The sequence below is a fragment of the Cyanistes caeruleus genome, chromosome 9 (genome assembly GCF_971803275.1).
Source record: "Cyanistes caeruleus chromosome 9, bCyaCae1.hap1.1, whole genome shotgun sequence".
NCBI classification, from domain to species: Eukaryota; Metazoa; Chordata; class Aves; order Passeriformes; family Paridae; genus Cyanistes; species Cyanistes caeruleus.
Genome location: NC_141709.1, coordinates 18,102,306 through 18,127,177, shown reverse-complemented (window position 1 = coordinate 18,127,177; position 24,872 = coordinate 18,102,306). Strand labels below are relative to the sequence as shown.

Below are 24,872 nucleotides of genomic sequence, written 5' to 3'. Positions count from 1 at the left end.
GGAATTGATGTGCGTTCATTTTGGGAGCCTTTCAGAAGGAACAAGAGTGTGAAAAGATGTTATTTTCTGTATATATTATACCAAATAAGTATAGAAGAAAAGAGGAAACACTGAATTTTGTTCAGTATATTTGCAGGAGGAACAGTATATTTGCAGGAAAAAAACTTAGTGAAATATTTGTTTGCTGGACCACTCAGGGCCAAACTCAACTGGTAGAATTTGGTACAGAACAGAATTACTCTTTGGGGATTGGAAATTCATAGCAATGGCCTTTAATCACCTCTCTTAAAATAACTGAATTGGCAGCACATCCCAGCCAGCACTTGAGGAGTACAAGAGTAACATTTTGCTGAGTCTTTTTCCACAAGCCAATCTTTTAATCAGATACACACCACCTGCCACCTGGGGCTTTTATGCCCTCTGAACAGTAAACAGATTTTGCCCAGAGCAAGAAAAACCAGCAAGCCACATAATGTACATCTACCTCTAATGCACTGCCTCCCAACCCCACTGGAAATTCAGGGGAGTTTGAAGATCAAACTGATCTTCTGATCATGAAGAACTACTACAGCACCCAACCCATCCTTCCAGACAGCTTACCTACAGGCTCACTGTGAATCTCTGCAGAAAACTAACTCCAAAAACCACTTAGGCACTAAGCTTGCAATTCATCTGATAACACTGAGCTGCAGGAACATCACACCTCCCAAAAGGGGAGTTACAGATTGGTTTCAATATCATGATCAGTTAAACCAGCACCAGGAAAGAGATGAATCTTTAGCCATATGTTTCCTTGAAAATATTCCAAGTTCATTACCAGAGGCCAAGACACTTCACAGTAACATACCATAAGGTCAGGAACTAAGGTTATTTTAGAGGAGCCCTAAAAAGACACTTCTCTGTACTCATGGTAAGGTATTTAAGCTCAGGCCTCAGTGTCACAGCAGCATGAAAGCCTCCTAATGCAGCAGTAAATCTAGAAAGGCTATCTGAGGTTTCTCCCTGCCAAGGAAATTCTTTAGACATGTTACAGTCAATGTGCCTCATACCCAAAGGCTTTTGAGCCATCATCCCCTCCATCCACCGATAGGGCTAGGACATCCCTCCCCAGCTAGTTACTGGCAGTCCAGCAGGCTCTCAGCTCTGCGTGTTCGAGTGAGTTCAGCCTAGGTTTCCTTCCTCCAGATCACTGCATGCATTTGAATACTCCATCTCCCAAGTCATATTCAGGTTATAGTCCCCCTTCAAGGTGTTTGAGGGTTTCCTGTGGAGGAATCAAAACTGTCCAGCACCACCTCATGAATCCTTAGCCTGACCTTTCTGGCTGAAGCTGCCCAGAGCCTGGATGTGCCAAAGGCACTTACTGTGTACACATTTTCTCTCAGTATTGTGGTGGAGTTTCCTCCACCTCTTTGTCAACCACTGTTACAACATAAAACCGAGCACAACTGTTAGCAAGATGTGCAATTACCCTATTTTAAATTTCTCTTTCAAGTTTATAGGACTGCAAACACACACAAGGAGTCCCTAGCAGGTCTCTCTATGCCATGGACAGGTGGATTTAAACGCAATCTCTTCTGGCCCATGGCTTTCTTATACTGATGATGTATTCCATGTTCCCTCTGTTCCTTCACCCTGGCCAGCCTTTACACGTAGGGGCAGTTTAGTTTATTCTAACAAAAGTGAGTTTTAGTCCTCAGGGCATCATATAAAATTAAGTCATATTGTCAGTCCCATGAACAATGCTTTGTCAGAAGCAACAATGAATCTGCCATTCAACAGATCCTCATCTCAGTATGGCTCATTTACACTTGTTGAAGTTGATAAAATATTTTGTTATACTGTGGAAAACATAAAATGTCTCAGAAGCATGGCTGGGCAGCTGCAGTGTCAAGATCAGAGATTTTATCATGTCTCTGGCTACTGTGGGCTGTGCTAAAAGACCATTTTAGCTCCTTTAGCCCATAAACCTGATTTCAGTTACCACCCTTTATTGTCAATATACATAAGAGCACCCCATTGGAGTAAAAGGACTGAAGAAATAGGAGACAGAGCACCCAAAACACAGACCAGGAGCAGGGCTTCACTATCACAGGCCTGTGTTTGCCATGCACTGGACTGCCTGGGAGCTCACATGCAGGAGCCAGATCTTGGCAAGGTTGACTGTCACCAGCTCTCACACAGAGGTGACACTTTTCCTCTCACAGCATGGGGGGCTGAGAAAACTCAGACTCCTGAGTCACCCCCTAGCAGCAGCAGAGAACAGACACAGCAATGCCTGCAGCCCAGCCAGAGACAGAGAAGCAGCTTTTTTGGTAGAAAGCAAGGCCTGGTATTTTTTAGCTTCTACACTAGTCAGGAAAATGAAGCACAAGGAAACAATTTTTTGTCTTTGTTGACAGGTTTTTTTACCCTTTATACCCTCCAACAAAACAAAGCCCATCAGAGCTTCAGGACTTCCAGGTCTCTGGCACTGGTACCACCACTGGAGACTAATTCACATGTCAGTACTTGTGACCTCAGGGAGCTTCAGTGATTGTCAGCTGAATTGCCACCACACAGCTAACAGGAAGAGGGATTGGAGAGATGGCAATAGCATTTACCTAGGAGACTCTCACTACCAGCACCAACAGACACCCTCACTGTAACACATGCTGCACTCCAGTCATGCTGCTTAACTGCAGCATTTCCCCTGATTCAGGTGGACAGTGGTAGAACCCAACTCAGCCGATGCAGTTGTCCTTTTGTGTTACTCTTTACTGTTATGGGAGCCATAGGATCCAACAGTTTCTGGGTGAGAACCATACCTCCTTGCATTTTGTAGAGACCATCTTGGCTCTCCAGCCACTGTTGAGATCTAAAATCCAGGAGTCCTTAACCTTACCAAAGCATCAATACAAAGGCTGTGGCAGCTTTCTCCAACATACAGAAGTTCACAGAAAAAATTGCTCAAACATGAGATTTCAGCAACTGAACATACAGAGGAACAAAACCAACATTCAAATGGCAAGTGGAAAGAGCCACAGTTAAAAACTAAACCACAGCAGTCTCAGAAGAGAGAAGTAACAAGCTTCAAGCATCTCCCCTTCTGCAATTATTTGGTGCCTAGCAGTTTGAAGCACTTCACATTTAAGAAGGCACATGCTCTTCCATGGCCCCATGTCCTCCTGGAGTATGGTGAGTGATGTGAAAGGTTTCAGACAGATATATTTAGAATTTAGGGAAAAATCAGAGAGGACAGAGCTTACCCCACTTGCATAAAACCCCTTCCTCCCATAAATGCAACCGTTCTTTTCCATCCCTGCAAGGGTCTGTGACGCAACTTGGGCTGGGGAAACTGGGAAGGAAATGCCCGCTGGAACATCACCCCTCTTGCCTGGGATGAAGGGAGAGGTGGCAAACGGCCTCACCACCTCAACTGGCCACAGAAATCAATCCAAAGATTGCCAAACCCCTGCAGGGAACAGCAGTGAGCCCTGCCAGAGCCAGGCCCTGCTGACAAATGGGCAGGGAGAGAGCAAGGCTAACCTGGCTTAGTAAAGGAGCTCACAAGCAAAACACCTCAGCAATGGTGGAAATATCACACAGGAAGGAGACTCTTCTCAATTGCCATTAATGTTAATTTAAGCTACTGAAAACACAAATAATTCCAAAACCAACTGACAGCAGATACATAGAGTACACAGCAGAGCTCAGCAAAGGTCAGGCCCCTTCAGCACAAAGCCCAGCACAAGCACACAGGAAGACCCAGCTCTTTGCTCTCAGAGCTAGAGATGACAGCACCCTGACTCACACTCACTATTACTCAGTGTGAACAAGAGCATCCTGGTCCAGGAGTTCCAAGCTCCCTGACTGCAGGTTTGCAATAAGGGATCTTTACCTCCAACCATCATTTCTGCAGCACCTCAAAGAGTTAGAACAGCTACATAAAGAGGATCAAGACTATTTTTTACCCATTCCCTTTTTGGGTCTCAACCTCCTGCCTGCCTTTCCATGTTGCTGTGTTTCAGGGAGGCAAAGGGCAATAGTACAGGAAGAGCCGATAGTCTGTGAAATAGGGAATTTAGCAGGTATAACAGGCAACATAAGATCCCTTGGCTTAAATCAGTTAAAGTTAATTGCTAGAAGGAATCTTTGGAAGATATTTAGACCAAAATAATGTTTATTCTTTTCTGAATGTGGCTGATTCTTTTATTATGTGGCTGACCACATAATAAAATACTATTAATTTGTTGTGGCTCTTCAACACTTGAACTTTCCTACATGAAATACTAATAATGTATTTTTTTTCTTTTTCAGATGACTGTACTCTTTTGAACACTGGGAGTTAGGTTCTTGTCTCTTGCAATGATATCTCTTTTTCCCCTTTGAAGTCACCCCTTGAGTCTACCAGTGAGCTTTGGGAATGTATTATTCACAGGGGGGAAAAAAAGTGTAAAACATAAGTTCTATATCATAATGAACTGTCTGTCACCTCAGAGGATTACAGTTTCCCTTTAATGCCAGCTGGCCCTATTACAGTACCTAAATCAATGGAATACCTTGGCCATTTTCAACACCTGCTGTGCTGCACTCCTGCCAGCCAGTGCCAGTGTGGTGGTGGAGCAGCCACCTCTGAGGCGTGTGCCACGGAGGGAGCTGGCAGCACAAGGCAGAAGCTGAGCAGAGGAGCCCAGCATTGCTGCAGCAACTGCCAGTGCCTTGGGAAGCTGAGCCTGAGTGAGCTGGGGTGGATGTACCCCATGCACTGCAGTATCCAGCTGGATGAGAGATCTCACATGTGCCAGAAAGTGGGCTGGACAGTATTAAAATAATTTCGATACCTGTTACATTATTTTCCTTCTATGTTTGCCTTGTTCAGTATTCTTTTGTCATGTCACCTCTACTAAAAAAAAAAAATGCAGATGAGAAGCAGTGTCTTGGAATAAGCACAGAAAAGTGGTTTGCTTTCAACTTATTTGAAAGTAGTATTTATCACATATTCCAGGTAAATCCATTAGGCAACATTATTCCATCAAGGTGTGGCCAGCATTTTTGTGATATATGAAATATTTCCTTCAGATTTATGTGGTCTCTCTTTACAGTCTGTATGTTGTGCATATCACAGACTGGTGTGACACAGACTCAAGAAACGTTCTGAGACTGATGTGTTGGGTTTTATTCATTTTTCTTCCTCCAGTAAAGAAGCTGGAGACAAAACTAGATACTCATATCCAATGCACATTCAGATATATCTGCAGCTTTAGATGTGCATCTAAATATGTATGTGGGTATATATACAAATACCTTTAAAATCTGGTTCCATCATTTTATGTGCTTTATAATGCATAACAGATATTTACATGCCTGAAATCTATTTAGACTGCTTTATCTCAGAGGAAAAAATACTGGAAACTACCACTAGCCTATTGACAATTTTAAAAAAATTACCCTTGGCATTTTCAGAAGCCAACTCCACTGCAGGTGAAAATAGATAGACAGGATGTGGCTTGGCAATGGAGTAAGGTCTAAGATTCAGTAGGGAAAATCTCTGGAATTTTAACTCTAAGTAGGCATCTAGTAAGGTCTCTGCTAGAGACACACTCCATTGACTTACATGCATATTTCAGTGCTTTTCTAAATCAGAATTTCCTCAAAGGGCTTTATGCTGAGCTATGTTCCACTATTTAGAGTAAGACCCAAATCTTGCAGAGTAAAGGCAAAATCCATTCCTGATGTGAACTGGGGTTATGCTGGAGACGAATTTGATACAACTGACCTGTTTGGTTTTTCTCTCTTATGGGTGGAAAACGCAGAGACTTGAGGAGCACACCTTTGTCAAAGTGCAACAGCAGCACAGCATGCAAACAAAGTTGCACAAGTCTCGCAATCTTTCATCCAAGGCTTATTCTAGAAACCTCTTCCTCCCTCCCCCCATGAACTGCAACAAATGTTTTGCTTGAGGAAGGAGCAAGACCCAGAAGAGCTGCTCTCTAACTTGTGTTGCAATATCCAATCTGAGTGTTACTATCGGCTTTTGGAAACTGACTGTATAGCAAACACAGATGATGTTTGCATATTTTAATTTTAAACATCTCTGCTTGACATAAGGATGGAACCTAATAAGGCGCTTTGTTTCTGCCTCATGAATTAATTCAGCCTGCTAACTGATTTGGATAAAGCATTTTGATTCCAACTAATAAACTTGTTTTCTGTGCAGGCAAAACAACTTTTGGAAGCAAAGTAAAAAGTTCTTTAGCTTGCCAGAGAAGTACTTCTATAGTATCGGTAAGAAATGGACCTTTTGTTTTTATAACCCACTTGTTCCACCCATGTCTTTTACATCAATCAGATAAATTCACCTTGTTTTTCAATGCCCTGAATCCTGATAGCTCTGCACACTTGATAGGTAATTTAATCATTGTTGGTGTGGATGAACACAAGCTCAAATTAGCTTCTGAAAGGCTTAGTTGTCCTGTAGATAGCTCTGCCCTTCCACTTTTATGCAGGAACTGAGCTTCACCAACTGGTTAGCTAGAGGTGTCATTAAAAATTTACAGAAAGAAACAAAGGTGTGCTCCAGTGTCTCTCCTTACCCTTTCTACTGTTACTCTGGCAAACAAAAGGTATGGAACCTGCTTCATGAATAATGGGTCATGTAATATGCATAATGCATTTTTAATGGCACACAGTAATAACACTGAGAGAGATATTTCCAATCTTCAGACTTGCTCCACAGCCTCTCAGTAGCCTGTTCTGATTCTCCCCAGATAAATCTTCCTTTCCTTATCTTCATTTCAATTCCTCACCTTAAAGCCATGACTTTTCCCCACGGATGGCTGCATTTCACCTATACCAGCAGCTGGCACTCGCGCAAGCAGGGCTGGGGACATGGAAACACCCTCCCATGCAGCAATGCACAGACATTTCAGGGGGTTTGGATCTGAGCTGAGCCCAACAGTGGTGCCCTGAGACACACCATTAACTGCACCATGCTCTGGGAGGAGAGACACTTAAACTAATAAAATATCTGTGGGTTTCTTCTGTGAAGAGCATTCTCACCACCTGTGCTATGTCCATGCTGCCTCCCCGGCCACCCACCCCACCCTGTGGTCAGCACTAGACTCAAACCACACTTGTTGCCCTATTTGGAAATGGGATGCTCCAAGGGGACAAGCACACATTGCTATTATCATTTTAAAAGTAAATACCAGCAACTGAGCCGCTCGGGGCCTGCTGGAGCAAGGCCTGCCCAAAGGGAGGAAGGAGGGAGGCTGTGCCTGGCAGGAAAGGTCCTCCTGAGGGCAGAGGGACTGGGGGCAACAGCTGCACCCCGGCTGTTGCCCATACCCAGGTCAGCACTCACTCCATCCACAGCAACAGCTTCCCTGTGAAATAAATACTTAGCATCACCCTGGGGCAGCCCCAAGCCTACATGTGCCACCGGAGCCATGCCTTAAAGCCTCCCCTGGCCTGGGTGGGACCCAGAGCATCACAGGCCTTCCGCATAAGCACCGAATCTCCTGCACTGACCTTCTGCATTAATTAAGCCACCATAATGAGCCTAATGTGGTCTTCAGAGCAGCTGGCACCTCCTGTGTCCTGGTTGCCATGATTGTGGCCGCATTTCTGCTCAGCGAGAGCTCGGCCTGCGGTGCCCGGCCTGGGCAGCCTCAGGAGCAGAGTCCGAGTGGGTGAGCCCTGAGGGGACACGGCCACGGCCTGCCAGGGCAGCCCCGTGGGGATCCAACCAAGGTTCGCAAGGGTGACAGAAAGCAGAAGCACCTTGGGAGGACCTTGGTGTCACCAAGGCAGGTGAGTGCCCCAGCCTCGGGCGGGCAGGGTGCCCCAGGCCTGGACCATCCCAGCAGGGCACAGGGGGACTCTGCTTGCTGGGTTTTTCCCGAATAAATGTACAAAGCTGGAAATATGAGTATATACCTCTGTGGGCACACAAGATTACATGTACATGTAAAGAACCAGGCTACCCTGCTGTGTGTGCTCTGTTGGGAAAAGGACAAGGGACCCCTCCATCATCCTCCTGCTTCTCTTTTGTATGGGCTGCAACTGCCAGATGGAGCCAGCCCTGCTGACAAGGCAGGCAGGCAAAAGGCCGTGAGTCCCAACAGGCTTAAGTATAAATGATGCACCTGCTGCTCAGGTGTCCCTGCAAACTCCCAGGCACAGACATTTAATCTTGGAGGAGACATTCAAATTGCTCCTGGGCTAAGCAGGGACTTCTGGCTGTCTACATTTCCAAAGCAGAGCCTTAAAACTGCTGTTTCCCCCCTAAACCCTTTTATGGTGATAGTCCAAGCCACGATATACCCTAGTCCTCAAAAATGTGAATTTTTATCTGAAATCAGTATAAGAATTGGACAAATAAATATGGCAGTTGTGTTCTTTAATCACTACAGCTCTTGTGCCTGCATTCCCTCCTTGGATGCTGCATCCCTGATAATCACTGTGGTGTATTGTAATGGCTGACATTCACAAACGTGCAGTTACATATTAAATAAAAATCACTCTGGACCATCCTCGTTACTTTATTAACTTAAAACCTTGTTCTAATAAATATGTACCAAGAAATGTAAGACACTCCATAAAATCTAAATAAAGACATTTACAAACTTGTCAACAAAGTAAAAACAGGTTTTTGGTTTTTTTTAACTGAGGTACATGCAGAGTTGTTAAGGCAAATTAAGTGAATTATACTTTAATAGTAAGTCCTGCCTACCTCAGAAAGTTTCCCTTTAAAAATTAAAAAAACAAAAATACAACTGATGCTATTGTGTAGCTATTTTCCAGTTATTAGAACAAGCCCAGAGTGTAGAAGCCAGTAATGGTTCTGGACAGAAAGTCTGTGCCTCCCTGATGCTCCTGCCCTCCTCAGGCAGGTTCACTTGTTGGATTGATTTCTATTTCTAAGGCATAATTCTGTGCTTTGGCTTTTCCACTGGTCTTTCACAAGCTTCCTTATCCCTAGTGGATGTAGGAAGAAGTAACCCTCCGTTCTTCAAACACACTGGTAGTGAGGCCTTGGACAGACAGAGATGGCTCAGGGAGGATAACAAGGACCTCTCTGTAACTGTTAATGCAGATCCTGATTTGCACCAGAATAAGTGAGAGCAGGATCAGTCCCAAGTTGGTACCTTTGGTTAAAAACAGCAAGATGTCAAACTCCACACTGGACCTGATCCTCCAGGTTTTCCTGACAGGAAGTCATCCAAGAGTGAACCCATTCAGCACTGAACTCAACCAGGGCAGCTGCTGATGGCTCTCTGTCATTACCCCATGTAAACACTGTTATACCCATGTTTCCCTGCCAGCTGATTCAAGCTACTGAAAACTTGAAGGGACTCATCATGGCCATGGGAGAAATATTTTCCAGCTTGCAGGTATTTAGTAGCTTATCCATTTTTTGAGTATTAGGCTTTATATCTAAAAGGCTTATATTTCAGTGTTATTTCAGAAACAACAAGGGGAAGAGAAAGAGAGAAACCCCAGCCTTTACTTTCCCCTTCCACAGTCATTCAGGTTGAACTGGCAACACATGGCTCTGTCCTCTTCTTTCCTCTTTGAGCTCCTGTTCAGAAAGGTAATGCCAGGTCTATGTTCAAGACAGGGATTGGGTCCAGCAGGGAAGCCAAAGGAGTCTGTTCTCATAGTGTTGTAGGTGTTTTCCATGTTGTAGTTTGGACTCATTTCAGGCCATGCTGTGTCTCCCGGTGTCTCCGTAAATCCACCTTTCGTTGGAAGCCTTTGCCACACAGATCACAGCCAAAGGGCTTGAAGCCTGTGTGCTTCCGGCTGTGGGTGATGAGGTTGGAGCTCTGACTAAAGGCCTTTCCACACACCTGGCACTTGTGAGGCTTCTCACCTGCAAGCAGAGGGTGGGAAAGAGAGAGGCTGTGAAAGAGACAACATGCTGCTTACGTGGGACCACAGCAAATATACACTGGTACTTAAAGTTTATCAAAGAGATTTTTGTGTGATTACCTAAGAAGTCATTCTTACAAGAAAACATGCAGTTGGGAGCCCCAGAGAAACCATAAGCTGAGCCTCCACTGCAGCTGAACAGGCCCAAACTTGGGTGCACCTCCAATAGCCCAGTATAGTCCTGTGAGTAACCTGAAGCACAGAGTACTCTCAGGACCCCACATCTTGTGAATTGATTTGTCTGCATGGGCTCTGTGCAATTTAAACTGGCTTTGTGTCCTAGAAACATGAGGAACTCCTGGAAAAGTGACAAATGCCTGACATCAATTACTATACCATCAGCATGAGGGCAGGTGGAATAGGTAGACAGAGATTGTTAAAACAAACCCAGTGATCTGGGGTCTGTCCCCAAGGGAGGTATGAGGGCCATTAAGTGAATCCTGAAGGGCAGGGTTCATCCAGACATCTGTTCTCTGTTCCCCACACTACAGTGCTGGCAGTCAGAGCCCTGAAGTTTTTACCTGCAGGTAAATAATGTAAATGGGAATAAATGCAGAACTTCTACAGAGGAGTCAGTGGCAAAACTCCATGGGAGCAGGATCTAAGTATATTTTCATACTGTTTACTATCAAATAACAAATAAAAGGGAACTAAACCACAATATCAAGCAGGATTTCCAGAGTGGTTTTGCACCTGCAGAGCCCACTGGCTTCAGCTGGGAAAAACAAACTCTTTGGGTGTTTGAAGATCAAATTCCCAGAATCAAAAAAATAATACAAAATGTGCTGAAAGCTCGTTTCAAAGTATATGGTGCATATGAAAGGAATCCCTCATTCAGTTAAGGATTCACTTTTATATTAGTGATTTAAAAGCCCAGGCACAGTTTGTGGTCCCACAAGAAAATAATCTGATTCAGAATTTGTCTGAAATTCTACTTCATCAAGCCTCATTTGAAAAGGTTACTGTGGAAATACTTCCTGAATTTCTTCATAAACAGTCCATTTTCATCCAGCAACCTTCAGTGAAAAATCTTTATAAGTAACATTTATTATTCACTGCTTGTCACCTAGAAAAGTCACAGCCAAGCAGTGCTACATATAGTGCTGTTTCTCTACATTATTTGCCCTTTTTAGGCTTCACCCTTTATATCTGCTAGTGGCCATTATCAGGGAAAAGAATTTTGGTCATCTGAACAGTAGGTTTGGCTGGTACAACTGATATTTCATGTCTACAGATTCTTCCATATCTTACACATTCATTTCCCTCTACTTCAAGTGAATGGTGCAGGTCTGAAAGGCAAGATATTCTTTTAATGATTTCTGATAAACCTGCCTTCTCACTGAATGATACTTTTGAAACTATTTCCTTTGGTGATTCACCTGCACTTTATATTAGTTTCCATGTTTATTAGTAACAGTGAAACTTGAGAACTCTGCACCTCTCCTTCCATTCTGTATCAAACTGCAGCCATTTCTCAGAAAGTCCAGATGGAAGTGCAGACAATCTCTGAACAAATATTTAGACTAAGACCTAGGCCCTCCAGTTTAGTGTTTGATCTAGAGGAGGAGATTCCTGTTGTTCCTATTGTAAATTGGTAGATCCTGCAAAAAGCAGTGTTGTTATCAAATTCACCTGTCATTTTCCCGGGACCTCAGATGTAAATCAAGGCCACATGAATATAATACTCTACAAATCATCTTACACAAAAGCCCATTGAATAAACATTGGTGGATCCTATTAAGGGAACACTGATTGGATTGCGAGGATTTTTGTAGGTTATTTTGCAGCTGCTGTTCATTAAGGCACATTCAGATCACCCTCCTTTGCCCAAGAACAGCTCAGATCGTGTGAACAGCAGCAGGACAGTGGAGGTGTGTGCCCTGTCCCAGCTAAGGAGGAATGGACTGTTGCAGAGAAACCTCTTCAGAGACCTGCCCTCATGTTGGGGCTGACACCAGCAGCTGCAGGGCTGACCTGTGTGAATGAAGGTGTGTTTCTTCATATCAGATTTCTGGTGGAACCGCTTCCCACAGTACTGGCACGGATAGGGTCGGGTGTCTGAGTGGATGAGCAGGTGGGTGGACAGAGTAGAAGATCTCTTAAAACTCTTGCCACAAATCTTACAATCAAAGCTGCGTTCCTGCAGAGAGATGAGCCCAGACACACACATTACATCACAGCAATGACCCCAGCAGCACATGAGTGTTGTGCCTTCTGCCTTGGCAAGAACTTACATTTCTCCAGAGACCTGGACTGGCCTACACAGATGATAACACTGGTTTGATAGCAGCACCACATGATAAAAAAAATCTCTCCTAGTGCTGTGCACTACTAAAATTTAATTGAACAGCTCTTCCTACTGGCAGGAATGGCCAGGTGGGAGCAACCCCGATGGACTGGACAGCATTTGCCAACACACTTTATCAGAGGCCTGAGACACAGTCACTCTACTGGGAAGCCCAACAGCTGCAGCACTGTTCAGAGGCCACCTCTCCACTGTACACAGCAAAAGTGGGTGCCAAGAGCTGCTTGAGTCTCTCGGAAAATCCCTGTGATGGACTGAGTTCTGGCATGGTAACAATTAATTGATTTTTTTAGTTCCATTAAAATTCAAGTGGAAGGCATGTAGAGCACTTGGGACAAACAGCTTTTCAGCTTACTGCTTTAACATATAAAACCAAATGCATCAAGACCTCTCACCTCCCCCTCACACATTCCTCTCAGTTTCTTATACCATATACCATCTCTTCTTTCCATCCTTTAACTTCTATTGCATCTTCTTCTTCCTTCTATGCTTTCACACAATCACCTCTATTTGGCTTTTAATGCATTCTCCCAAAATGCTGTCCCTTCCATGGACACATTATGCAGTGCTGCTTTTTTCACCACTGTTTGATGGATAGTGAGATATCTCCCTTCATTGTGTGCTCTGCTTGTTACACACTCATGCAATGATAAATTAAAGAGCAAAAAAACATTGCTGTAACTCTATCCTCCAAAAGTCAATCTGAAGAAGGAAGGTTTGCCAGGTCAGGTGGGTGGGGAAGGGGAAATATGGCATAGTATCAGCAGGTGGAAAATGTTACAAGTCCTCCTACCAAAATTAACCACCATATTCTTTTGGTATGTGACTCAGTGTGTTGCGACGGGTGAAGTCAGTGCTCTATACCTGAATGATCCTTCAGATGTTCCCTGCACTGACAAAAATTACTACAAACAAGGGAAGACTCACTTCTTTGTGGGAGGGAGGAGAAAGAATGAAGAGTGCTGCATCAGAAGAAAGCACACTGAGTTGCTTTAGCTGTTCAAAAGAAGCCAATATCTGCTTTACAAGTTCCAGCTCTGAGAGTGAACATTTATTATTTTTTGTTACTTCTGGAGTGCCAGAAGTGCCCAATGCTTAATACGTGTGCGAGATCTGAAAAATGGAAACAAAGCCTATGTTCTTTGATTTGATTAGCTCCTTTGCTAATCCTTTCCTCTGATTGTCACCATATTATTCACCTACAACTTCCCACTGCAGCCCCCCACGTTCTTTCCCCTCCTCAGCTTAGGTCCCTACCTCCTTGCCCTGTATTTGCCTTCGTGGTTTCCCCAGCCAGCAGCATAGAGCAGCTGGCCTTGGCCCCCAGCCGTCTGTCCTGGCAGCCTGCCTGCTCTCACCTGTGAGTGCACGGCCTTGTGCTGCTCCAGGCTGACTGCATGGCCGAAGGTCTTGCCACACATGTCACAGGCAAAGGGCCTCGTGCCACTGTGTGAGCGGCGCACATGTACCTCAAGGCCATGCGGTGTGGAGAAGACCTGAGGAAAGAGAGTACACGGCGTCAAGTTTGCCAGGGAGAAAGGGCTGGGGGAGAGTCATACCCAGTGTGGGAGAAAGGGACTCCTACCTTGCTGCACTTGACACACTTGTAAGAGCCAGTGCTGATGAGCAGTGGGCGGCACAAGAGGTCAGACTCCACTTTGAGGCCACCTGGCCCCTTCTCCTGCTGCAGCCCAGGCTGTGTTTCGGCATAGAGTCCAGGAGCTGCTGCTGGCGGCTGCTCAAACAGCCCCGGACCCGGGGAGCTGAAGTCACCATACAGTCCCAGGGAAGAGCTGCACTCAGCGCCATAGAGGGCGGGCTCGGAGCCTCGGTCACAGAAGAGCCCCAGGGCTGAGGTCCGCTCCAGTGTCGGGCAGGGCCTGTAGCTTTGCACAAGGTGCCTGAGTTCAGAGCCACCCAGGCTGTTCCACATGTATGGTTTGAAGGGCACTGAGAAAGGGGGTGCTTCATCTAGGGATGGACACACAGATCGCTCTGAGGCTGTGGAAACACAAGGGCATGGGAATTGGTGCACTTCTTGATCCAGACACTACAATGAGGCAGAACAGTCTCTGCACTCAGGCCTGTGTCCAGAGCCTGGCCCCTGTACTGCACTTTGAGGCTGCCCTTTCATCTCCATGGAAGGACATTTTATATTGCACATTAAGGTCTGAGTGTCCAGTACTACCTACTTGCCCAGTGTCCCAGCCAAATTATTTAAAGCCAACACCAATTTTGTCTACCTCCATTTCTGGATGTCTGGGTGTGTACACACTGATCTGACCAGCAAGACCCTAAACAACTTAGTCTACAATTTCCCATAGTTTTATCTGCAGCTTCTTGGAAACATGTATCTACCATGTCCCAAAATGGACATCAAAGCTGACTCTGATGGAGACCACACACACACACACACACACACATATGTGCAAATATAACATTACAAAGGTGCCAGACAGAGCAAATGTGCTGAGTTTTACCTGGTAAACAAAATGAAGAAAATCTTGTTGCACAGTTTAATGCTCAAATCTAGTCTCTCAACTTCATGCCACAATTAACCATAACTATATTACAGCATAACTTAAATAAGTAACACCTTTCTGAGGTGCTTGCACATTATGCTTCATTTTTTCAGAAAAAAAAATAAAATAAAAAAATTTAAAAAATTAAAAAAATTAAAAAAATAAAATAAATAAAATAAAATAAATAAAATAACTCCTCATTTGAAAGAAAATCATGGTTGTTTCAGATTGCTCTGAGGTTCTCCATGTAAAGAAATTGAATCCACCCAAAACACAGAGCTTTGTAAACTCATTGGGATGGGCACATTAAAACCTGAGAGACAAACCCATTTTCCTAACAGTTGTAATCAAAGTAAAGCAAATTTCCACCAGGGCAAGCTCAAATGCAGCAGGCTCTAAGAGGCTTGCCTTCAGCAGTGGCATCTGACCAAAGCAGTGGGCACATGAATCACATGTGGGGGCCCACAGCAGTCTGATAGAGTGGCAGGAGCACAGCCTTTGAGAGGAGTGTCTAAAGGCACAACTGCTCAGGGAGCCTCACATGTAGGAAAGCATAACCAGGCAAGGAACATGAGGCACCAGACCCCAACTGTGTCTGCCAGAAATGCTGATTAATGCCCAAGGTGCACTGCTTTCACTCCTCATCATAACAGGCAGCAGCACTGGGAGAGTCAAATATCTCCACGGGAGAACAGTTTTAGTGAGCCAAGGAGGAGATGAATCAGTGAACTACTGAAATGCTGATGCCTTCATAGAGATATTGGCATCCCTTATAACTTGGGCTTCCAGAGTAACCTACATTAACCAGAAACTTGTCCACCCACAATGGATCTCTTACTCATATCAGCTCCCATGGCTTTTTCAGCCTTTGACAAACCAAAATAAATGGCGGTGGACTAGGGAAAGAAGGCATGATGTGTTGGGCTATCCATCTGGATAGACAAGTGGTCACTGAGGGGTTACAGAAGGCAGTAGGAAATGAGGTTAAAATTGAGCTTTGAATGACTGGACTTTTTCCTATCTTTTACATAATTTTGGATATTAACAGTCTCAAATTCTTCCACTGAAATTAGTAATCTTTTGGTTAGAATATGCGCACATACCAGCTGGGCCATTTGAAGAGAGTGATGAAATCAAATTAGCTGACATGGTGTACAGCATGATTTTTCCTGTTCTGCACTGACTGCAAAGTTGTGGTCAGCATCACATCATCTATCTTGTGTCTTTGCAACCAGTTTCAGTGTTGCCATCTCTCACGATTTTATCACAAAATTCAAACCTATCTTAAAGTCCCAGCTCTTAAAATGGCATGATTTCATCAGGCCCTCAGCTTTGCTTTTGTTTGTTCTTGTTATAACTTTATTTTTTTCCTTTTAAAGTCAACTTCTAGCTCGAACTGTAAGAAAAGCATGAAAACAGAAACCCTCAATATTTCAACACTAGAACTGAATATCCATAAGGTATTACTTACAATCTTGGTTTCTGAGCCAGTTCATTGAGTGAGAGGAAAGGCTGACCTGATTTTTGAGCCCTTGGAACTGGCAGTACAGTATACAATGAACGTTGCACCACAGATCAGTTTGCGTGCAATGTTCCTTCCATCACCTCATACTTTGGAGACCTCTCAAGCACAAATGCAGGGGAATTCCTCACATTATTCTCAAGCTATCCAAGCCCACTGGCAAAGCAATCTCCAAACCCTTCTCTGCCACACTGCAGGGCATTTCTATGTGTGCCTCTGCTCCACAGCATCTTGAGGGGGGAGCAGAGACAGAGAAATATTCCCCCTCATTTTCCTAGAAATTCTGTGCAGCTGTTATAGAGACTACTTCTGGGAGAAAAAAAAAAAAAAATCAATATTTGTTTTTGGAGGCAAAACAAACTCAACCTTAAATGGTTGGGAACAGATTGATATGCAGAGCAAAGAAAGATTTGAGTGTCCTCTTACACAAAACACCACACTTTCTTCACAACTCCATTATACCCAGGGAAAGTCTGTCCTTCTGCAGCATCAACAGGCTCATCAGGAGATACTAATACCGCTGCACTGAGCTCCCATGCACCTTCTGCATGTGCACATGCATGTGGTTACAGACACGTGTAGAAAGTGAGGTTAAATAACAAAGTGATTTGCACTGATGGAGTTAACAGTTATTATGTCTGTATGTTGTATGACCGCCTACATCAGCAGCACAGTGCTCAAAGACAAAAGTGAAATAAATACAGCTTTCATTGCATACTGAAGTGCAACCTGCACCTATGTTCACTTCTAGAGATAGGATTGGTAGTACTACTCACCACACATGCCTTCAGTATGATTTAGAACCATCATTTCCCATCTGCTCTGCCCGGTAGAGCATAAAAATTGTGCCCCATCCAAACACAATTGTAGGAATACAGTCTCTCACCACTGCATCTTGCAGAAGTGACCCAGACACGAATTCTGGCTTCACATTGAATCTGACAAAGCAGTTTGAAGGCAGAGGGGCTGGAGGAGGTGCGCTGCGGGAGGAAGCCCAGCTATCTAATCCTATTGCCACTGTCCACCTCTCTTAATACACTAAGATAAGTTTAATAAAGCTCTTACAGTACTTGGAGTCCCATACCTTCCCGCACCTCCTGTGAATGGAATCAGACAGCCCCAGGACTGCCTACCCCCCCCGAAAAATCTTGATATGTGGACACCATCCTCATTTTGTAAAGTTACCTTCCCTGGACAGCCTGATGGTTGGCCGGAAGTTGATGAATCCCACAGTGAGGGAAGAAATGAGAGGGAAGGAGGAAAAGGCAGAGCAGACCTGGTAAAATACTTGCTCTATTTTACGTCTGTCTTTTTGACACCTCGTGAAAATGGTTCATTTTCCGTGCCAAAATTTATTTGGGAAAAGAGGAGCAGGAAAAATTCATTGGAACAAAAATTACACACATTGCTACAATCTGTGCAGAAATATTACCAGAAGAGGTGTGCAGCAATGCTGCATTTGGTCTGGCGTGTCATTTGCACAGACTGAAAGTGTCCTGTGGCTGATGCTAGACAGTATTTTGAATGTCCCCTCAAAGAAGCTTAGGACTCTTGAAAGAAGATGAGGCTTTAAATATGCAGATCCACATCATTACAATTAGCCATTCATATGCCAGGACACTGTAAAGACCAAGTGGGAAACGGTGACAAACTGGGACTAAGTACTTGTTTGCTGTCTGCCGGTAAAGCTGACACAATTTTTCCTTCATCAAGACAAAAATTGTTCTTTTTTCCACCCATCTCTTTTTAATTGAGGCAATAAAAAGTGGTTTTATATATATGTGTATGTTTTTGTTGTAAACGACACCACTGTATTTTTAAACGAGATAAGTATTTGTGCCACCCTGGGGCCAGCATCTCCCACTGCTCCAACAACATCAAAGGCAGGACAAGGGAGCTAGAGACAGGCGCTGCAGCCGTGAGTTTCCTGGATTTAGGGTGTTTAAATCTGACTGTCACTGGGGGTTTTTCTTCCTCTGGTTTTTACAAATGTGTTTTTAGAAAAGAAAAATAAACAAACATTAAAAACACAAAACCCAAACAAAACAAACAAAAATCCCCAAAACAAAAAAACAAACAAACCAACAACCAAATAGCAAAAGAGAAGGACACGAAGGATGGGAAAGACAGATCTTTTTTGTATGCAAGAGGCAAGAAATAACCTGAAAGGGAATTAGGAAAAATGTCTAGCAGGTTGTACGAGACACTAAATCACCGCTGCTTACTACAGCTATATAGATTGCCTGTACTGTCTTAAAAGACTAAAAAACTCAACGTAGGCACGACCCTGTTGGAAAATGCTGGGACCTTTTATACATAACTCGGTTTGCCTCTAAGAATTAATCACAAACTAAAAAATCAACACCCGATGTCATGACAACTTTACTACAGCCTGTCACCCGCTGCTCCCTCAGCAGCACAATACGGGCTGGAAAAGCAACCCAAAAGAAGTAACCCGAAACGAGTGGAAGGAACATATTCTGGCAAATCTGGGTTAAAAATAATAATAATTTTAAAAAGGAAGTGGCAAATCTGTCCCTTCTATTCGTTTGTGGTGGTGGCGCCTAGCCGAACCATGCTCCCCTGCCCCACGGGACGGGCACGGACATGCAGCCTGACCGTCGCCGAGAGCTGCTCGCCCCCGTCCTACCTGGCGAGACAGAGGGCGAGGGAGGTCTCCAGAAATCCTCGAACTCGGACACTCTGTCACACACACTGCCCTCGCAGCTGGGCGCTGACTCGGAGGTTCCATCTGCAGCCTCGGTAAGGTGGGATTCTGGGGAAAAGCGCCCCTGGGTAGGCTCGGGATCGGGCAGGGCGGTGCGGCACAGCTCCGTGTCCTCGGGGATCTTGCCGTCTGCAGGGCAAAGGAGGAGGGAACTCCTCAGTGTGGGTCCGTGGTGGGAGCCAGCCACCTCCTGCGGCGGTCCGCTCCCGCCAAGGTTTGATGCCCGACTCTCTCCGAGCCCGCATTAGCCCCTCCGGCGTCCCGCAAGGGCCGCAGAGCGACCGCCCGGTGCCGGGAGCACTGGGGTGATGTCGGGCGGGTGGGCAGTCTCCGAGCGAGGCTGAGACCGAGAGACTCCTACCTGCACAGATCTGGGCTAGCACCGTCTCCAGCCGCAGGCTGTAGTCCTCGTCGGCGGAGCGAGGCTGGTGGTAGCTGTGCGCTTTCTTGCTCTTCACTAGGAAGGACCTCGGCATGGTGGGGTGCTGCCACGGCCGGCACGCCCGCACTCCCTTTCTAAACGCCGGGCACAGCGGCGGCGGCGAGCGTCACCCCCGAATGTCCTGCGGGGCGGCGGCGGGGAGGCGACCTGCGGGAAGGCGCCGCGCCCGCCGGTGAGGGCCGGGGGCGCCGGCCAGGAGGGGCCGCTCGCCAGGGGCGGCGCGCCAGGTGGCGACGCGCAGGTGGCTCCGGCCACCGCCCCCGGCCCCGCTCGCCTCGCCCCCTCTTCCAGGAGCGCAGATAACTCAGCCTCCAACCGGCCCCAGCCAGCGCGTTTTACCCCCCTCCCTCTCACCGCGGTCTTGGGGCCGCCCCGGCCACGCTTCGACGGCCGCTGCCGGATTGCGGGGAACGGGCAATAACAGCAGCTGGGCACCGTTCTTCGGACAAGCGGGGACTGAGGGAGCTGAGGGGCGCGGTCGGGTGTTATCCCGTCCCTCCAACTGGGCACACTGTGTCTCCGTGCAACCGCGGCAGAAGTGGTGCCAACAAATCTCCCCTCCGGAACAGCTTATCACGTCCTACCGCCCTGGACGGGCTGGCCGGCGTGGGGTTGTTACCGGGACGGGAGGGGGAGTCGTTACAAACCCAACAGCCTAAACCTGGCGCCTGAGAGGCTGTTGCTGTCGGAGGGACTGATTCACCCATCCCGCGCGAACCACGATAACACGAGAACGAACAAAACGGAATCTCTCCTGCAGCCCTCAGCTGTCGGCGCCGGGCCACCTTGCAGCTGCGGGCACCGAAAGCCGGGGCGGGGAAAGGAGACGAGGTGGGAAACCTCCTACGGGAGTCGGGGGGGACCGGGTTAAACAAAACTTCCCCGAGCCGACTTCTCTGGGGAAGGCCGGAGAGGTTCATTCGAACCCATCCAGCACCGGGCCGCCTCTGCCGTTATACTTGACTTTGCAAATAGCGAGTTTAATCCACGTTCTTTTGGGGGTTTGGGGAACTTCGAAGGGTTGCAAACGGGGAAGAGAGGAAAGAGGCCCAGCCCGTCAGCTGAGGCCCGGGAACTGCCCCCGCAGGTGGCGGCACAAAGCTCCGGCCCGCTCCACCCCCCCGGCAGGGGCAGGGCTGTTGAGCGCTGCTGGGGAGGCGCCGCCCCCCGGCACGGAGCCGGGTGGGAGCGTTGCTGCGCAGCCCCACCTGTGCCTGCGTTCATCCTTGGGCAGGGGCTAGCAGCGGGCCCGCACGGAGCGGGCAGAGAAATCAAAGCGGCCCGATAACGCGTCAGTCACCCACCCGCTCCCCGACAGCAACGGCCGCCGCAGCCGCTGGGGGCTCCGGGCGCCGGCGCCTCTTCTGCCGCCTATTTCCCTCCAAAAGTCACACCGCGGAGGCGCCGCCGGATTCCCAAGGCCGGAGCTGGCCAGGCAGGTGCCGAGCCCGTGGGAAGGCGAGACCCGCAGCCCACCTGGCCGCCGTTCGCCCCGGCTCCCGCTGGCCGCGCCTGCTCGGCGGCCGTCGCTGCGGGGGCGCGGGGCTGGCGCCGGGCCCCGCGGCTGAGGCAGAGCCGGAGCGGCGCAGGGTCCCAGCCGAGTGAAAAGGGGTCGCTGCCGGCCCGGCCCGCCCACAGGCAGCTGCCCACGCGAGGCGAGAGAAGCGAGAATGCTTACCCATTTATAGGGCCGAAAGAAGCTGGGATGCGGACGGGGTATGCGCGGCAGCCTGCTAGTTTGTGTGACTTTAAATTTAGCCTCCCTTTAAGGAGCAATGGTGCTTGAGTTGGCTTTTTTTTTTTTTTTAACTTTTCTGTCTCTCTCAACTCCTTCAGAGCTCGGCCCCCTAAACCACAAATTCCACTTCCTGAGCGTTAGTTAGGAGCTTCTGCAAAAGAAAAAAAAAAAAAAAAAAGAAAAAAAGAAAAAGAAAAAAAAAGCGCCAAAGCCTCACAAATCAGTAGTGTTCCCCGCCTCTGTTTCTCTCTCAGTTTTCCTTAAATGAAAACGTCTTACCGCATTCCACCTCACAGATCTCGCTGAAGGGACATCGAAGCGTCATTCTGGAATCGGGCGTTTCGTTTCTCTCGGGGTTCTGCTCTAGAAATTACACACATCTATCTGAACTATTCTTGGATCCCCTTTGACTTCCGCAACGAGAACAAGTCACAGATTCAAAACACAGATTGACTCGGGCGGGCAGAGGGCAGGGGCTGGGGCAGCCGGCGCTCGCCCTGCCGAGCCCGCTCCGCTCCGCATCCCCCGCTTTGGCCCGGCGGCGGGGGGAACACACCTCCCGCCACCATCGGGCCGTGCGTGGCGTCGTAATCGGGGCTAAGGCCGGGCCCTGGGCGACGGAGACCTCTCCTAGACTAGAAATAACTTGTTGTGGAAAACTCTTCTGGGATAAATACGCCCAACGGCGCTGAAAATACCTTAAGACCCAAGCCTAGAGGTTTGCTCATTTCCCTTCGGATTTAGGTAATGGTTAAATATGGAAGGGGTAGGCGAGAGGTGTCGTCCCCCCGTCCCGTTCCCCCCCCCCCCGGCTCCGGCTACTGTCGCTTGACAGCGATTCAAACACTAAGGCGACAGGGGAGCGGAGCTAGGCAAGTGGGAAGAGATTGCCCTCCTCGTCTGCGTGCCTGTGCTCAGGTGCTAACTCGGGGAGGATCCGTGGGGCACCGGCGACGAGCACGGGAACGGGATTCGAGCCAGGCAGCGTCCTGCACCTGTGGGGGTCCCTGAGTTGCACAATGGCGAAGCCCGCTTCCTTCTGCAAAAAGAAAAAGGTTCGCCTTGCTTTATGGACACACACGATCCCAAAATGCAGTTTTCCAGGTCTGATCTCGGATTCCTAATGCAGCCAGGAAGTCAGGCTCGGATCTTCGGTGTTTTTCTGAGGTGCCTCTCAGACATCTCAGGCCATCAGCAACTTCGTTTCGGTGACTTTAGGGTCGCCTGAAGTGCGACTCCGCAGTGAGCGAATCGAGGTTTAACACCGTTTCCCGTTCAGAAACGACTGAGACTGAAGTCGGACATGACAGAAGCAAACTTCAGCCTCCCTTACGCTCAGGAGAACGCTGGCTTTGAGACCAGATTTTTTTTTTTTCACCACCAGCCCCGAAACATTTACAGAAAAATTAGCCTTTTGGTGCAAATTAGTCCTACGGCTCATAGGACTAGTCTGACTTCCCAAAATCTAACTAAGCAAGCGAACACCCCTCGAGTAAAACTGTCCAACAACTGTGTGATACTTTACTGTGATAAAAAAGGAAGATGAATAACACGACTGACACCTTCATTTTTGCCGGAAAGTTCCTGGTGCTGGGCACAGCAGTTTTATTTACGGCATTTGTGTACTGCGGTCGCCTTGTTGCATTTAGGTTGATCACTCCGAAAATCATTCACGCCTTCAGCTTCAAGAATCAATGCTGGAATCAGTAGAAATAACCAGATTAGAAAAACCAGGAGTAATTTCGTGTATGCATGTTCGTTGACTCACTGTGACTTTTTGCAAAACAGTCTTTCTCGTTTACCTCCGAAATGGGATGATAAATTCATGCCCTTTCGTTTACCTTGCTACACACCGCTTTGACTGTGTAGTGAAAACAACAGAACACATTACTAGTAACCCTCATAAATAATTGTGACCTGGTTACAAGAAAATACACATTCATCTTTATAGATCTAAATTCAAAACGTATACAGGTGCTGCTGTGGGCTGTAAGGCGTGGTGATCTCCGTTCAGAGGGTGCTTGCAGCCTTTCGGGAAGCGGGACGGGCTGCCGGCTGCCGAGTGGCTCCGCTCGGGGCTGTCCTGCCTGCTGAGCCCCTTGTGCTTAGCCCACCTGCGGACGGCCCTTTCTCACCTACTGCTTCCTAATCAGGTTAAACCCCTTCAGCGGAAATAAATAAATCAAACGAGTGAACAAAGCAAATGCTAAATCCAGCATATAATCTCTCGTGTGAGGGTGGGTGCTGCACGGACACCGGGGAAGGGCCTCCGGTTCCTAGAGTGTCAGCTTTCTCAAACGATTAGAGGAGAAATGATACGAAACTGGCTGTATTTAATGTTTTACAAAACTAGATCGTGCCTGAAGTATATCCTCTGCCTTCCTAGATCCCGGCTGGACCGGCGGTTTGTTTCATGCCGCCAGTGAGGACGGGGGAAGCGGGACGCGGGCGCTGCCCACCGAGCGGGTGCTGCCCACCGAGCGGGTGCCGAGGCTGACCCGAGCCTGCGAGCGAAGTCTTGTCTTTAGCTCTGTCACCGGAAGGTGCGCGGGCAGTAGCCTTGGCCAGGACGTGGCGGGCTGCGGGTCATGGCACGGGCCGGCGCTAGCGGGAGCCGTGAGGGTTCGCACAGCCCGCTCTGCCGCGGGGCTCGACAGGGCCGGCGCTAGCGGGAGCCGTGAGGGTTCGCACAGCCCGCTCTGCCGCGGGGCTCGACAGGGCCGGCGCTAGCGGGAGCCGTGAGGGCTCGCACAGCCCGCTCTGCCGCGGGGCTCGACAGGGTGCGGGGCCGCCTCGTGCGCGCGGGCTGCTGCGTCACGTGCCCGCGGGCGGTGGCACGAGGCCGGCGAGGCGCGAAGCCGCCCCGCGCGCTCGGCCCTGAGGGGAGCCCCTAGCGCAGCCTTCTACAGCCGTCGTCCCAGGGCTCTTCCCACCCCGAGAGGAGCTGCTATCTACAGTATCAGCACGCCGAACAGAGGTGAAGGGGTTCAGCTTTTATTTTGGTTTAGTGTGACTTGTGTGCCGCAGCTCAGTAACCATTGAGATGGTTTTGCGTGTGCAGTGTCGAGATGTGTGACAGTGCCAAGTGTTCTGTGGTTCAGTGTGGTAAAGCCATAAGCCAAGCCCAGAGCTGGCACAGCGATGTAATTCACGGGAAATGTAGGGCTGGGTTTTAATGAAGTTACTCTAATGCTTCTCTCAAATGGAGGGTGATACTCAAAGTTAAACATGAAAACTTGGTAAGGTCCAGTTGAATGCAATGGCACATGATTGTTACACCATAGTGACAAGAGAGGGGGAGAAATAAATAAAAGGAGGGGTTTAAAGTAGGGTGGAATTATATTATAATCGTGTTTAAGATTGAAGAGCTACTCAGTGTAATTCACTGCACAGTTTACAGTAGTTGCCTGGTGTCAGCATTAGATCTAAAACAACATCAGATAAGGCACCAAAGGTGACAAGCTAAAGGTGAGATCTCTGCGTTCAGAAGTGATGAGACACTTTGCAACAGGAGGAAGGATTTGAAGAACAGGATTTGGCAGGTTAACTGCTTGGTACAGAGGGGAGGAGAAGCAGTTTTCTGTGTGGGGGAGTCAGGACTGGGAGAAGGCAGCAAAAAGGGTGATACTCTGGGGAATTTATACCCACTTTAAAGTGATAAAATTTGGGATCACAGTTATGCAGAATAATTCCACTG

General features: G+C 47.6%; 1 protein-coding gene and 2 long non-coding RNA genes across 14 annotated transcripts in view; 2 read left to right on the top strand and 1 right to left on the bottom strand.

The window, feature by feature from the left end:
- The first annotated feature begins 2,402 nt into the window (after positions 1-2,402).
- On the top strand, positions 2,403-4,829 carry LOC147651644 (uncharacterized). The gene is made up of 2 exons (XR_015290434.1): positions 2,403-3,177; positions 4,300-4,829. It is a non-coding gene; the product is annotated as an uncharacterized LOC147651644 (long non-coding RNA).
- A 3,678-nt stretch (positions 4,830-8,507) lies between these two features.
- GFI1 (growth factor independent 1 transcriptional repressor) lies at positions 8,508-23,988 on the bottom strand. Of its 9 annotated transcripts, none has more exons than XM_086901948.1 (11): positions 23,536-23,970; positions 22,738-22,872; positions 22,084-22,214; positions 21,455-21,538; positions 21,116-21,326; positions 19,357-19,584; positions 18,918-19,124; positions 13,809-14,224; positions 13,582-13,719; positions 11,893-12,058; positions 8,508-9,859 (listed from the first exon to the last, which is right to left on the bottom strand). In XM_086901948.1, exons 6-11 carry the CDS (start codon positions 19,469-19,471, stop codon positions 9,681-9,683), a joined length of 1,221 nt encoding a protein of 406 aa, XP_086758074.1. In that variant the 5' UTR covers positions 19,472-19,584; positions 21,116-21,326; positions 21,455-21,538; positions 22,084-22,214; positions 22,738-22,872; positions 23,536-23,970; the 3' UTR covers positions 8,508-9,680. The 9 variants fall into 9 exon arrangements, with proteins under 9 accessions (XP_086758074.1, XP_086758075.1, XP_086758073.1 ...); XM_086901949.1 differs by having other exon boundaries at positions 21,455-21,533; positions 23,536-23,956; XM_086901947.1 differs by having other exon boundaries at positions 21,116-21,533; positions 23,536-23,988.
- LOC111932799 (uncharacterized) overlaps positions 20,122-24,872 on the top strand; it is a 77,130-nt gene continuing 72,379 nt past the window's right edge. For 2 of the 4 annotated variants that reach the window (XR_015290432.1, XR_015290433.1), the window contains exon 1: positions 20,180-20,268. This is a non-coding gene — a long non-coding RNA (uncharacterized LOC111932799). Of the gene's footprint in view, positions 20,269-23,966; positions 24,153-24,872 lie in introns of those variants that run through there. The other 2 variants (XR_015290431.1, XR_002866337.2) reach the window with 2 other exon arrangements.